Source organism: Epinephelus lanceolatus, chromosome 18 (genome assembly GCF_041903045.1).
Source record: "Epinephelus lanceolatus isolate andai-2023 chromosome 18, ASM4190304v1, whole genome shotgun sequence".
NCBI classification, from domain to species: Eukaryota; Metazoa; Chordata; class Actinopteri; order Perciformes; family Serranidae; genus Epinephelus; species Epinephelus lanceolatus.
The window spans coordinates 5,299,500-5,315,674 of record NC_135751.1 but is presented as its reverse complement, the minus strand read 5'-3'; the positions used below and the strand labels follow the sequence as shown (position 1 = coordinate 5,315,674).

The window sequence follows — 16,175 nt, the reverse complement described above, 5'->3', positions numbered from 1 at the left end:
GTGGGAAACATAGAACCCTTTTTGTGTAAGGGGGGAACATTAAAGCTTTTTTGCAGGGTTAAGTTGGGAACATAGAACCCTGGAAACATAGGGATGACCCCCCCAGCAACATGTTGATATTGGCTGATCAGACCTCGGTTGCCGGAAATCTGTCCAAAGCGGAGGGAAACAAGACACATCTGCCAAAGAACATACTATACTGCACTCGTTACTCTTTGTGCTCTTCGAAGGACTTCTGGCTATATCCACTGGGCAAATTAACAGCATCAGGTATGAGACTCTGTATCAGTACCCAAAGTTGTGCCCCTTTTCCACCAAAATAAGTACTTGTACATGTTTTTTTTTTTTGTTTTTTTTTTTCTTACACACAGGGAAACCCACTTAAAATAGACTATAAGACTTTTCTGATTGCCAGTACATCAGAGCTGCGTACATGGCTCTGCAGCAGATGGGTACCCTTTTATTTGTGTGGGAGTTATTTTGGTGTGCCATGTTTGATGTCACAGAGGGGCCAGAAAATAGGTAAGTAAACAGTAGTAAGCAGCATGGAGGCCAGTGAAACTCTACCGTGGATACTTCTTTTCGTGTATCTCTTACTTATTCAGAGTCTTTTCAAACTTGGTGCAGACTAATTTCGAACAATGTTTGAGCACTGCTTGGACGGAGACGGTTGGTTTTTTGTGGTGGTGCGTAATTGCATTATGGCTTTACAGGCTAAAATTTGCGCGTACACATGGCTATTGTGTTTCAATCAATGCTGATCAGAACTGGAGCTGGTAATTACCCATGACCACTGCAGAGTCATTTGACCAGGTGTGAATGCTAATTGTAACATTTCCCATTACAATAAAAAGCCGGATGTTGGCAGCTTTTTGTACAGTGGAAAAGGGGCTTCTGACAGATACCTTTACACACCAGAATCTGTTCACTTGTTCAGTCAACATTCGCTCTCTTTCCAACCATTTCACTCCTGGGTGACCTCTTTGCACTTCACATCGCTCCCTAAACCAATAATTTCAACATACTGTATACTACATCCCTTGTCCTAAAGGTAAAAAAAAATGACCCATCTTTGCTTAACCCCTAAAATAAAACAGCTAAATCTTTAAAGAAAGGTATAGGTTCCGCTGAATCATATCATGTATAGCACCTGATACTGACTGAGAGAATAAGCTCAGAATTATCAAAAATATAAACCTATGTCCAGGCATTTTGTTGTCTATAGGCTTTACAGGGTTAAACCCCAAATCTACACTGAACAAAAATATAAACGCAACACTTTTGTTTTTGCTCCCATTTTTCATGAGCTGAACTCAAAGATCTAAAACATTTTCTATACACACAAAAGACCATTTCTCACAAATATTGTTCACAAAGCTGTCTAAATCTGTGTTAGTGAGCACTTCTCCTTTGCCAAGATAATCCATCCCACCTCACAGGTGTGGCATATCAAGATGCTGATTAGACAGCATGAATATTGCACAGGTGTGCCTTAGGCTGGTCACAATAAAAGGCCACTCTGAAATGTGCAGTTTTGCTTTACTGGGGGGGTCTGGGGGGGTCAGAAAACCAGTCAGTGCAACACATCTCCTTCACATAGAGTTGATCAGGTTGTTGATTGTGGCCTTTGGAATGTTGGTCCACTCCTCTTCAATGGCTGTGCGAAGTTGCTGGATATTGGCAGGAACTGGAACACGCTGTCGTATACGCCGATCCAGAGCATCCCAAACATGCTCAATGGGTGACATGTCCGGTGAGTATGCTGGCCATGCAAGAACTGGGATGTTTTCAGCTTCCAGGAATTGTGTACAGATCCTTGCAACATGAGGCCGTGCATTATCATGCTGCAACATGAGGTGATGGTCGTGGATGAATGGCACAACAATGGGCCTCAGGATCTCGTCACAGTATCTCTGTGCATTCAAAATGCCATCAATAAAATGCACCTGTGTTTGTTGTCCATAACATACGCCTGCCCATACCATAACCCCACCGCCACCATGGGCCACTCCATCCACAATGTTGACATCAGCAAACCGCTCACCCACACGACACCACACACGCTGTCTGCCATCTGCCCTGAACAGTGAAAACCGGGATTCATCCGTGAAGAGAACACCTCTCCAACGTGCCAGACGCCATCGAATGTGAGCATTTGCCCACTCAAGTCGGTTACGACGACGAACTGCAGTCAGGTCAAGACCCCGATGAGGACGACAGGCATGCAGATGAGCTTCCCTGAGACGGTTTCTGACAGTTTGTGCAGAAATTCTTTGGTTATGCAAACTGATTGTTGCAGCAGCTGTCCGGGTGGCTGGTGTCATACGATCTTGGAGGTGAACATGCTGGATGTGGAGGTCCTGGGCTGGTGTGGTTACACGTGGTCTGTGGTTGTGAGGCCGGTTGGATGTACTGCCAAATTGTCTGAAATGCCTTTGGAGATGGCTTATGGTAGAGAAATGAACATTCAATTCACGGGCAACAGCTCTGGTGGACATTCCTGCAGTCAGCATGCCAATTGCACGCTCCCTCAAAACCTGCAACATCTGTGGCATTGTGCAGTGTGATAAAAAACTAAATGGAAATTATAGCTGCTGCACAGCGATGGATCGGGTCCAGGCATTTTTAGGCAATTCTGAGCAACAAGCAGAAGAATTGGAAGACATTTATGAATTTAGCAACACAATCTGCCTTTTGCATCAGCTGAGGCTTGAACTCACAACCTCTGAGACTAAGGATCAATTTCTATCTCACTGAGCTTAATTAGTCAGTGACAATTCATGTGTAGCTTCACAAATTGACTAAGGCAGACGTGCAGGTTTAGCAGCCGTCCATGCATGGAAAAGCAGATTTCAAACCACTGTAAAAAATTCAGTTATCGAAACAAAAATCTGAAAATACACATATTGCATCTAGTCAGCATGGAGATGTTGGTAATTTGTTTGTAACAATGATTGATTTGCTCCATAAGTGAAAAACTGATGTTTAAAATTGCCATTTTTACATTGACTCCAATTGTTGACATTAGAGCAAAATTCAAAATGCTGTCAAAAATTCAGTTTTTGAGATAAAATTCTGAAATTTGCCACACATCATCTACCATTTTTTCATGAACATTGAACATTTATTTAGCAAGAATTTGCATGTATATGTTTACAGAACCGTTTACAGTCAAACATTTTGATGCACTGTAGGCTCAATTTTTGATAAATCAAACATCTGAGAAACGTAGTTTTTGTAGGACAGTCTGAAGATGGTCTGTAGCAAGTTTGGTGTCAATTGAGCAAAAATTGTGGGTTTAAGAGGTTTTACAGTTTTTGAAAAAAACAGAGTGATGAACTTCATAATTTTTAATAGGTTTAAATGTACAAAAGTTTCTTCAGTATTGGGGCTACAGTTTGATGAAAGTTGTGAAGTTGTAGCACGTATGGTTGATTTGTTATGATTTTTCATAGTTTTGGACTTTAGACGCTTGCTGTAGTGCCACCATCAGGACTATTGGCTTGAGTTTACAGCTGAGGATATCTGGCATGAGACTGGACCTTTGTGCAAAGTTTGGTGAGTTTTCACCCATGGGAAGTATGATTTCCTCAGAAGAAGAAAGAAGAAAGAAGAAGAATACCTAGGATTACAATAGTGTCCTGGCAGCTTAGCTGCCCGGACCCTAAAAAAGCCCTCTTGAACTTTCTTGGCAACATGGTTATATACTGGTATTCTTATTGAGGAATTAAACAACAAAATACTGATTTGACCCATTTTTGAACCACCCAGAAGTTGTTTAAACACCAACAACAAATAAGAATAGAATAAAATAAGAGATACAAAACAAAAATGTGAAGAACATAAATCAATCAACTCTAATAAGCAAATAGGAAAGGATGCAAATTTGTTTGAATGACTTCACCGATGTTTTTCTCACATGTGCATGTATTTGCTTTACAGTCCTTCTCTGGGGGACAGAGTTGGCATCTCTTCCTCCTGTCTGTCCCAGCTGCAGCCCCAGGTTGACCACTAGAGAAAATCTTAAGTCTCCAACCTGTTGGGCACTGAAACGCACACTCATGGCATCATCAAAGAGAGAACAAGGGTTACTGTCATCTGCATCACCTTTATAGCAGATGACCCCACCTCTGAATACATTCTCCATCAGTAAATAATGCTTTGAAGAAATGTTTATGTCATTGCATGTGGGGTCATGGAGGGGTCCAAAAAAGTTTTTGTTGTGTGTGTTTGTGGTGTCTAAATGACTTTGTAACTGCCAGGTCAAAAATGACAACACAACAACATTTGTAACCTGGTGGTGTAGCCTACAACTTTTACAGAAAAGGTAATGTTTTACTTTTTCTCATGTTAGGGTCACCTTAGGAAAAGTCATCAAATTTCAAGTTGAAAAAAAAAATAATTTATTGGGTTTTCTTTGCTGTTCATAGTTGCAGATTATTTTTAGCCTTAAGACAGTGGCCAAGAAGATCATATCGCTCAACTGGAAAGACAGAAATAAAGTATTCATTACTCACTCACCTTGATTTGTTAATATAACACTCTACTCTGGACATACACTGTTGTGACATTTAGGACCCCAATACAAACACAACCAGGAAACTTGGAATGCAAGGCAGTTGATGGTAGTTTGAAGGTGGGGGGCTGAGGGCTTGAGTGAAATGATGGCTGAAGTGGGCTGGAAATGGCGAAACAGAGCAGGCAGAGGGGCTGAAGACAGAGCAGTCCAAATCCAGAGGCAGAAGACGAGAGCGAGGCTGGACGTGGCTGGTTGTAGTTCAATCAGGAGAGACTCGTTTTTTATAGTAAAAGAATATTTATTACCATGTGCACATAAAAATAGAAATGTGTAAAGTCTTTGGTGATTAGACCCCATAGAGATGGTATGATTTAAGGAGGGTGATGAATCCATAGTCGAATAGGGACACCCCTGAATGGGGGGACGTGATGAGTGAGAGATGATTCCGTTTCTGCTGAGGAATCACACAACAGCTTGTTACTATTAACAAGAGACTGAAAAGAAAAAAGGTAAAGTGAACGATTACCAACGCGAAGATTCTGCCTAAAATGATGGCTGACAGCAGCAGAAGAGAGAGCAGATTTAAAATGTTGCAGTGGCATCCTGATTGGCAGAGAGAGATCACTAGAAGAGTGAACATCCATAGTCAGCTGATTAGAGGAGGCAGTGGGAGCGGGATGGAGAGAATTTTGAATGAGCACAAAGAAAGTCTTCCCGATTGAACTTATGCTTAGCTTCATTTGAGGCTGGTGAAATGAACTTGAGACACAGAGCAAAGTGTGAATTGAGGTCCAAAAAGTACAAAAAGACACAGCATCAAAAACAAGTAGACACTGGCCTTGACTTCTGCACCACAGAGGAGACAGAATGTGCTGGATGTCTGAGCCGGGATTTTATACTGCAGTGGCTTGAATGTTGATGAGGTTCAGGTGTGCAGGTCCAGCAGCTGCTAGCACTCAGGAGGATTGGCAGGAGGCCACGCCCAGCAAATACACAGAGACCATCTGAAAACCAACATGAGACACTAGGGGCCGGAGGCCTGCGGCCTGTACTATGAAGCCAGTTCAGCTTACCCAGGATATCTTCTCCTTATCTGGTTTGACTAACCCTAACACTGGCCGTCTGGATAACCGGTACTACAAAGCTGGTTATTAACTAGTTCAGTCAACGCTGGGTTTTCCTATCCAGCCATGAGCGCGTTCATGTGAAAGGGGTGGAGTTGTTAATTGTGAGCGTCATCATCAGAACCATGAATGAAGTGGACTGCTTCATATGATATGAGATGAAACAGTGGCGACATCGCATTGTTGATGAGATAGTAAAGCAGTGTAAGATGCATCCGATAAACTGTAATCTTAAAACGGAAGATTTAGACACATTGAAAACACCATCCAAAAATTCACCATTATCCGAGACTTAAATTACATGCAGGCATCACTATCGCTATGGGATCTATGTGACATTAGTATAGATATATTTTGCTGTTTAGTTGGATGATGATAATAGTACTCTGAATATGTCACATAAAACTCTTTAAAGTAACACCAGACAGACAGACCAGATTCATTCATTCATTCATTCATTAACAGGTTGATGTGCTCTCCACAGTTGTGGTCTGTAGTGAACATTATCTGCTGAAGTCTAATTCCCTCTGCTGGTGGCAAGCTGAGGTGCACCCCAAATCCTTTTACTGCTTCTTACAGTGCAGTCGTGACTATGAGGATATAGCGCAACAACAGAGGCAGTGCAGGTAAAAAAAGTTGTGCAGGTAAGATTCAAGAAACCCTAGGGGCTTCTAAGGAGTCTCACCTCACTAAGCAAAAGTTATGTAATCAGTAAAAATAGACAAACAAGCAAACAAAGAGTCAATAAGTGAACATAAAATAAACATAAATAAAGTAAAAGTAAACGGATAAAAACTACGGATAAATTAAGCTATAATAAAGAGTTAATAAACATTGTGATTAACCATACTTTTTATTTTACCAAAGATGCCAATAGCTTTGGAATTTTTATTGCAAACAGACTAAATATGAGTCTTCCAGCTAAGAGTTTCATTAGTCAGTACTACAAGGAAACTTGTGGAGGAGACCTGGGTAATTAGGTTATTTCCAATGGCGAGACAAGAGTTTTACAATATCTTTTTATTTTTGTTGTAAATATGATAAAGTTTGATTTCATAACATCATGACATAATTTGTTTAATTGGATCCATTTGGAAATTTTTGCATAATCAGAAAAAAATATTTATTAAATTATTATTATTAAATTGCAAAATTATAAACTTTATCAGTTTGAACATTAATCATCTTGTCTTCGTAACATATTCAATTAAATATAGGTTGAAAAAAATATGCAAATCATTGCATTCTGTTTTTATTTAAGCTCTACACAGTATCTGAGCTTTTTGGAATTGGGGCTGTAGTAACATGTTGAAAATACAGAGTAAAGACAAGAAATGATGATACAAATATGAGTAGAAGCTCCAGTAGAAAATACAGTGAAATATGGAGACAGTGTGGGGGTCTTTGTATGGGAGAAAATCATTACAGAGTGGCAGCTGCACTGGTATCAAGAGATAAGGGGAAAACACTTAGGCTACATTCAGTTAAGTTGGTATGTGAGAAATAGGGAAAGAAGCAGGAATATGGAGGTAATGACTAGATTAAGTAAGGACACATTAAATCTTAATTGCAAATGTCCAACCAGTCTCTGTGAGCATTGCGAGGTACCAGAAACAGAGCATGGGCTTGTTACTGCAGGAAATAGACAGAGAACAAGGACATGATGGAAGAATTGAAATGCTTCGGGCTAACAGGTGCAGGATTAAAAAGCATACAGGAGTACAGTGTAAGTGGACATGGCAGAAGAGTTTGGTTGTCTTCCTGGGTAGAACAGTGCTGATGGGATAAAGATGAGGAGGTTCACCTCCTCTTACAGCACAAGGCCTCAGGACAACCCTCACACAATCCAGCCCATTCAAATTATAACTAAAGAAAAATAACACTACATCAACTATTGGACATCTACCGCTAAACTCCAAAACAAACTTCAATGCTACGCCCTAAACAGACAGTACACAATGGCAAACTATCTGACCGCTGTGACAGATCAGAAACTGAAAAAGACACTGACTAAGTACAGAGTCAGTGATCACAGCCTGGACATAGAGACTGGCAGACACAGGCAGACCTGGATGCCTAGAGAAGACAGGCTGTGTCAGCTTTGTCCACAGAGACAAGTGGAGACAGAGCAGCATTTCCTGCTACAATGTAGCACATATAAAGACATTAGGACAGAGTTCTTTACAAAATTGAATTGTAAACTCCAAGATTTTGATACACTCTCTGACAAGAATAAAATGCAACATCTACATGGAGAAAACAGTGTCAGCACCAGATACAGCAAGATATGTCAGTGCATGTCACAGCCTAAGAGACAACCAACACAACATTTGGTTCATCTCATCACAGATCACACTCTGCCTTTTTATTTACTTGATTAGGGTATTGCTGCAGCACAGGAGGTTGCAGTTTCAAGACCCTAGTTTTTTGCAAGGACTGCATTTCAAGATTTCCGATGACAGACACAAACCAGTGTGAGTACTGAAAGTGAATAAAGTTGTATTTGTTAAACGTTAAAAACAAGTCTGTTGTCTTGAACTGGACCGGAAAGTTAAAGTTGAGTCGCCAATGTGTACAATAAATTTATGTAATCTAAGCAAAAGTGATGAGCTTATTATAGATTGCTGCAGCTGTGTAAGCCTGTTTGTTTAGCTACATGGACGCCATGACATGAATACTTAGGGCAAGACCCTTAGTTAGCCTGGAGGCCCATTCTGTTAATTTCACAAACAACACAGGTTATACAGGTGGTTGCCGTCACATAAAATTAACCCCATATTGACAGAGAATTGCCAGGACATTTGTTGAAAATGGGCATTTTCACAACATGCCCTTGTGCCAAATGATATTAACAAGTCAAATTTGACTACTGTCCCAGTCTGTAATATGTAATTGTGATTGTAGCGTGTTTATTTCTTTAACATTAAGGAAGCCATAGTGTGATTTGGCACACCTAACTAGGTGTCATATTAACTGTTGACTTATTGGCTACTATATAGCCAACTTAAAAGAATGATAAAAGCATGTTGTGTTGATTTGTCAGCTACCTTAAATGAGAGGCTCTTTGTTTTACCATTTTTATTAAGTTTGCACCAATGTGGTGCACAGCAGAGCACACATGAAGCAGAAGATATCCCGTCAGTCAGGGACGAAGCTGGCTTCCTTTCTCAGGCCACTTTGTTTGTTTGCTTATTGTTTATTGTATAAATGTGTGTCTGTGTACAATATATATAGAATGAACATGCAGTTTTTATTTTTCCTGAGTATATTGAGCTAATTCTGCTAATTATACAAATTGCAAGTCTTAGCAACCAAGGTGAATTACAAGGCAAATTAGTATTTGATGGAATAGGTCTTTAAAACCATAAGTAGGCCTACTCGGCAGAAAATAGTAATGAAACAGAAAGTGGTATTTGGGTGGAATAAACCTTTAAAACTATAACTAAAAGTATTTGAATGGAATACTGTCTTGAACTGCTGTCCTGAAACTGCGGTCCTGAAAGTGCAGCCTCCTTTACAACAGGAATGTAGTATTGGATTACGCCGTCACTTGATGAGTTCTTTTTTCTTTGAATTTTTTGTCTATGATTTTGTATTCATACATTGTTAATTGTTGTGCTTTGGCAACACGTATGACATGTCATGGCAATAAAGCTTATTGAACCGAATTGAATTGAAATTGATGACAAACCAGGCGGACACTGTAGGAGTTAACCAGAAGATGGCAGTAATGCGAAGTCAAGCATACCAACTGCCGTAAAAAAACTCACAGAAGAAGAAGAAACATTACCACAAGCTAACCATAACGACGAGTTGCTAACCGATTTATGAGACTTGACAAAACATAATCGTGAAAAGTAACCCTCGGGAGCGACACAGTTACCGCGGCCAGCGGGTCATGCAGCTTTCTAAAAGGTAATGAGCCGTAAAGCCTCGGGGTCTCGGCTCAGCGGCGCCCACAAACTGCAGCCACACTGGAATGACTGGCAGCCCAGGTTGGTGCTCCACTCCGGAGGAAGCTGGTTAAAATATATCGGTGACTCTGTGGGCCTTTGCTGTGTTAATGTATTAAGTTAGGGCCACTTAGGAGGGAAATGTTTTGTGTCTGACTGTAACACTAAATGTTCATAATAGTCTAATGTCGTCTTAACCACAATCTTATCATAGCCTGTCAGGCGTAAGCAGAAACGCTGACTGCTGAGCCCGGCGCTAACGTTAGCTCATTTTGTTTAGACAGCATTGAACAGCTAACGTTAAACGTCGCTGCCGCGAACTCAGTTAACGCTAACGTTAATTGACAGCAAACGATACAAGACACGTTAGGAAAAACGACAATGACGTCCCCTGAGCCGCTATGAGAACCAAGTAAGCGATTTTGGAATAACCACAAGGTGTTACAAATTCTTAATGAGCTGTATTAGTTAAGCTAGTTAGCATCACCACGATACTGCTCGCTAGCCAGTTAACGTTAGCAGAGGGAAGACGCCACCCTATTGTAACGTTATCAACTTCCCAAAGAACTTCCGGATATAAAACGCTTACATAAAAATGTGTGATAGTATTGGTCTTGTAACTGTTTTAAAACTGATAATAAATGCCTGCAAAAATCAACACAGCAGTTATTTAAGTGTAAGACCCCTGATTTAGCATCACATGTGTCAACGTACCTCATGACATTTGTAACATCAGGTGTAACGTTAACCGTTAACGCTTTGCTTTGTAGTGTGCTAACTGCCCAGGGCCCCAGTCTCTCAGCGGCCCTTCAGGCCCCAGGTTCACTTTGGGACAAATTTGGCCAAATGCAAATTTCGTTAACATGCAACACTAATGCAAAAGATAAATTGTTAATGAGTATTATGGTCCTGCATCTTTACCAAATCTGGAGATCCTGTCTTGACCCAGAGGCTCTGTGACAAATTCTACTTAATGTTTTGCGATGACATTATGCTGACAATGCACAAATTCCTGAACAACTCTTAGTGTGACCAAAGTGTCACAAGTGATCACAGACAAAATTGGGGATGGTGAAGCTGGAGGTTGGTACCATTTTTGCCTGAGCCCCCCTGGGTTCTAGTGAGTTTATGCTGCCCTGGGCATCAGCTGGGTACCATTTGTAGAAAATTTTTAACAAGGCCTTAAACCAGGGGTGTCAAACTCATCCTAGTTCATAGGAGGTTAAAAAGAGGACAACTCATTGGGTCATATTACATCATACCACTGGGGTACAATACATGCACAGTGAAATCTGGTCTGCACTTGCCAAAAGGTCACACTATCATAGAACATGGTGATGATTGATTGGTTTCACTGGGGCGTCCGCAGACGGCCTTGGGTCGGAATATTTTCGTAAGAAAAATAAAGAGAGGCTATGGATGAGAATTACAACTCTGTAATTATTGAAAAAGTCCATAATGATAGTCCATAAACAAATGCTTTCTATATGTACAGTACAGGCCAAAAGTTTGGACACACCTTCTCATTCAATGCGTTTTCTTTATTTTCATGACTGTTTACATTGTAGATTCTCACTGAAGGCATCAAAACTATGAATGAACACATGTGGAGTTATGTACTTAACAAAAAAAGGTGAAATAACTGAAAACATGTTTTATATTCTAGTTTCTTCAAAATAGCCACCCTTGGCTCTGATTACTGCTTTGCACACTCTTGGCATTCTCTCCATGAGCTTCAAGAGGTAGTCACCTGAAATGGTTTCCACTTCACAGGTGTGCCTTATCAGGGTTAATTAGTGGAATTTCTTGCTTTATCAATGGGGTTGGGACCATCAGTTGTGTTGTGCAGAAGTCAGGTTAATACACAGCCGACAGCCCTATTGGACAACTGTTAAAATTCATATTATGGCAAGAACCAATCAGCTAACTAAAGAAGAACGAGTGGCCATCATTACTTTAAGAAATGAAGGTCAGTCAGTCCGGAAAATTGCAAAAACTTCAAATGTGTCCCCAAGTGGAGTCGCAAAAACCATCAAGCGCTACAACAAAACTGGCACACATGAGGACCGACCCAGGAAAGGAAGACCAAGAGTCACCTCTGCTTCTGAGGATAAGTTCATCCGAGTCACCAGCCTCAGAAATGGCAAGTTAACAGCAGCTCAGATCAGAGACCAGATGAATGCCACACAGAGTTCTAGCAGCAGACCCATCTCTAGAACAACTGTTAAGAGGAGACTGCGCGAATCAGGCCTTCATGGTCAAATAGCTGCTAGGAAACCACTGCTAAGGAGAGGCAACAAGCAGAAGAGATTTGTTTGGGCCAAGAAACACAAGGAATGGACATTAGACCAGTGGAAATCTGTGCTTTGGTCTGATGAGTCCAAATTTGAGATCTTTGGTTCCAACCGCCGTGTCTTTGTGAGACGCAGAAAAGGTGAACGGATGGATTCCACATGCCTGGTTCCCACTGTGAAGCATGGAGGAGGAGGTGTGATGGTGTGGGGGTGTTTTGCTGGTGACACTGTTGGGGATTTATTCAAAATTGAAGGCACACTGAACCAGCATGGCTACCACAGCATCCTGCAGCGACATGCCATCCCATCCGGTTTGCGTTTAGTTGGACGATCATTTATTTTTCAACAGGACAATGACCCCAAACACACCTCCAGGCTGTGTAAGGGCTATTTGACCAAGAAGGAGAGTGATGGAGTGCTGCGGCAGATGACCTGGCCTCCACAGTCACCGGACCTGAACCCAATCGAGATGGTTTGGGGTGAGCTGGACCGCAGAGTGAAGGCAAAGGGGCCAACAAGTGCTAAACACCTCTGGGAACTCCTTCAAGACTGTTGGAAAACCATTTCAGGTGACTACCTCTTGAAGCTCATGGAGAGAATGCCAAGAGTGTGCAAAGCAGTAATCAGAGCCAAGGGTGGCTATTTTGAAGAAACTAGAATATAAAACATGTTTTCAGTTATTTCACCTTTTTTTTGTTAAGTACATAACTCCACATGTGTTCATTCATAGTTTTGATGCCTTCAGTGAGAATCTACAATGTAAATAGTCATGAAAATAAAGAAAACGCATTGAATGAGAAGGTGTGTCCAAACTTTTGGCCTGTACTGTAAATGTTATACTGAAAATTGGCTGCTATCCAATTGAGCGTACCCAAAATTTTTGTCAGGCCAAGTGCAACCAAGGAGGCTAAAAAGAGTGTACCCAAAGAGCACCTTTGCAGACACCATCCCTTTATTTCTAGCGCCGTCTACTGAAATCCTCCAACATCGCAGTTCCACTTTACATTGAGCATGTGACATGCTCCATATCTCCCATGTCAAAGAGCATGTCCCAGCCTTCTTTGAATAGCCTTTGGTCACACAACCCAATTTGATCTCAAATCTGCCGGACCAGTAACACCTTGCATAATAACCTATAAATAACAACACCTCCAAATTGTTCCCTTTCTGTATAATGATATAATGATAACAATATAGCATAATAAGGCAAGTACACCCTTTCAAAGAGCAGTGGACATTTAATGCTTATGTCTGCAAACCAAAATAACTTGGTGACCTGTTAAGTAAGCAGTGATATCCTGCACGTTAGTCTTCACAAAAATCATAGTGGCATCATTGCCTTGGTCCTACATTTTCTGAACAGCAAATATGAAATATCGTAGCACTCTACAGAAAACTTGAAAACATACACTTAAGAAAAAGAAAGTGCCAATTATTTGTTGATTTCATCCTTTATGTTGAATGTAGAAATACAGTACAGGCCAAAAGTTTGGACACACCTTCTCATTCAATGCGTTTTCTTTATTTTCATGACTATTTACATTGTAGATTCTCACTGAAGGCATCAAAACTATGAATGAACACATGTGGAGTTATGTACTTAACAAAAAAAAGGTGAAATAACTGAAAACATGTTTTATATTCTAGTTTCTTCAAAATAGCCACCCTTGGCTCTGATTACTGCTTTGCACACTCTTGGCATTCTCTCCATGAGCTTCAAGAGGTAGTCACCTGAAATGGTTTTCCAACAGTCTTGAAGGAGTTCCCAGAGGTGTTTAGCACTTGTTGGCCCCTTTGCCTTCACTCTGCGGTCCAGCTCACCCCAAACCATCTCGATTGGGTTCAGGTCCGGTGACTGTGGAGGCCAGGTCATCTGCCGCAGCACTCCATCACTCTCCTTCTTGGTCAAATAGCCCTTACACAGCCTGGAGGTGTGTTTGGGGTCATTGTCCTGTTGAAAAATAAATGATCGTCCAACTAAACGCAAACCGGATGGGATGGCATGTCGCTGCAGGATGCTGTGGTAGCCATGCTGGTTCAGTGTGCCTTCAATTTTGAATAAATCCCCAACAGTGTCACCAGCAAAACACCCCCACACCATCACACCTCCTCCTCCATGCTTCACAGTGGGAACCAGGCATGTGGAATCCATCCGTTCACCTTTTCTGCGTCTCACAAAGACACGGCGGTTGGAACCAAAGATCTCAAATTTGGACTCATCAGACCAAAGCACAGATTTCCACTGGTCTAATGTCCATTCCTTGTGTTTCTTGGCCCAAACAAATCTCTTCTGCTTGTTGCCTCTCCTTAGCAGTGGTTTCCTAGCAGCTATTTGACCATGAAGGCCTGATTCGCGCAGTCTCCTCTTAACAGTTGTTCTAGAGATGGGTCTGCTGCTAGAACTCTGTGTGGCATTCATCTGGTCTCTGATCTGAGCTGCTGTTAACTTGCGATTTCTGAGGCTGGTGACTGGGATGAACTTATCCTCAGAAGCAGAGGTGACTCTTGGTCTTCCTTTCCTGGGTCGGTCCTCATGTGTGCCAGTTTCGTTGTAGCGCTTGATGGTTTTTGCGACTCCACTTGGGGACACATTTAAAGTTTTTGCAATTTTCCAGACTGACTGACCTTCATTTCTTAAAGTAATGATGGCCACTCGTTTTTCTTTAGTTAGCTGATTGGTTCTTGCCATAATATGAATTTTAACAGTTGTCCAATAGGGCTGTCGGCTGTGTATTAACCTGACTTCTGCACAACACAACTGATGGTCCCAACCCCATTGATAAAGCAAGAAATTCCACTAATTAACCCTGATAAGGCACACCTGTGAAGTGGAAAACCATTTCAGGTGACTACCTCTTGAAGCTCATGGAGAGAATGCCAAGAGTGTGCAAAGCAGTAATCAGAGCAAAGGGTGGCTATTTTGAAGAAACTAGAATATAAAACATGTTTTCAGTTATTTCACCTTTTTTTGTTAAGTACATAACTCCACGTGTTCATTCATAGTTTTGATGCCTTCAGTGAGAATCTACAATGTAAATAGTCATGAAAATAAAGAAAACGCATTGAATGAGAAGGTGTGTCCAAACTTTTGGCCTGTACTGTATGTTAGCCTGGGAAGACCATCCTGATGATGTGAGCTTAACATTTTGCGCTCTGTATCATTCTGGCCCTGCTGGGCCCTTAACACTTTCCACAAAGTAAAAAACCAACAGGGCCAATTAGGGATCCTCACGGTAGTTGACAAGGTAAGCAGCCAATCAAGGACTGTGTTGTAGTTGATGATGTAAAACGCAGACCACAGCTTGCAGAACAGTAATTGCAGCTCCCTAAGTCACAAGGGCTAACTCTAAACACAGTATAGTAAACACAGCAATAAGTGAAGTTGTTGCAGAAATAAGAATCAATAACAAGAATTAAACAAGAGCATGCACTCAAGGAGTTTCTTGGAGGTAAAGACGTTTTCACTGTTATTCCGACTGGATTTGGCAAAAGCTTGATTTATCAAGTGGCCCTGTTGGCGATAAAGATGTTGCCTAGTGTTTTGCTACACCGATTGGCTGAAGGAGTTTGTCAAGGCCAGTACTCCCACCCACTTAAAGTGTTTTGGGTGGCTCAGAGTCCAGACTGATACAGAGAGCAAAACAGAATGTTGAGCAGGCTAGAAATATGTCTCACATTTTTTGAAGTCAGATTTTAGCTACTGGCCAACAGCTGTCTTTATATTCCATAGAAGAAGAAGAATTATAATGAACAGGTTCACACAGGTGCACTGCATGGTACAACTAACAATTAACATCCAGCCATGACCGTGGCATGTACAAAATACTGAGCAGGTCCAGTTGATAAAGATTTTTTTTTTCACTGAAATTTTACCAATAATAATAGTAATGCATTTTATTTATAGGCGCCTTTCAAGCACACAAGGACGCCTTGTCACAGTTAAAAAAACAACAACAACAATGTATCCATAGATTATCAAGTCAGACAATTCGGTAATGTATAATAAGATGTTAATGAAATAACAAGACAAAAATCATAATTAGAAAAATTAGGACCGACATGTTTGACAGAACTTTCCACCACCATCATCAAGACACCATATGAGGGAATATCCTCTGGAAGACTGGTTTTCATCCCTCCAGGAGAGTTCCAGAGACTTGCAGAATCAATGCAAGAGTGCAGTGAAGCTTTGCTGGCGGTACATGATGGCCCAACACTTTATAGCCCTTTTTAAATAGGAATTGTGCAAATTTGCAGGAAAGCCCAATCAATCTTCGTTCAGCAT

The 16,175-nt window shown here is 41.2% G+C and overlaps 1 protein-coding gene across 1 annotated transcript in view; it reads left to right on the top strand.

Moving 5' to 3' along the window:
- Positions 1-9,413: 9,413 nt before the first annotated feature.
- smg1 (SMG1 nonsense mediated mRNA decay associated PI3K related kinase) overlaps positions 9,414-16,175 on the top strand; it is a 95,538-nt gene continuing 88,776 nt past the window's right edge. Inside the window, exon 1 of the mRNA XM_033645855.2 lies at positions 9,414-9,638. Coding sequence (XP_033501746.1) covers positions 9,562-9,638 — 77 coding nt within the window. The 5' untranslated portion in view covers positions 9,414-9,561. The remainder of the gene's footprint in view (positions 9,639-16,175) is intronic.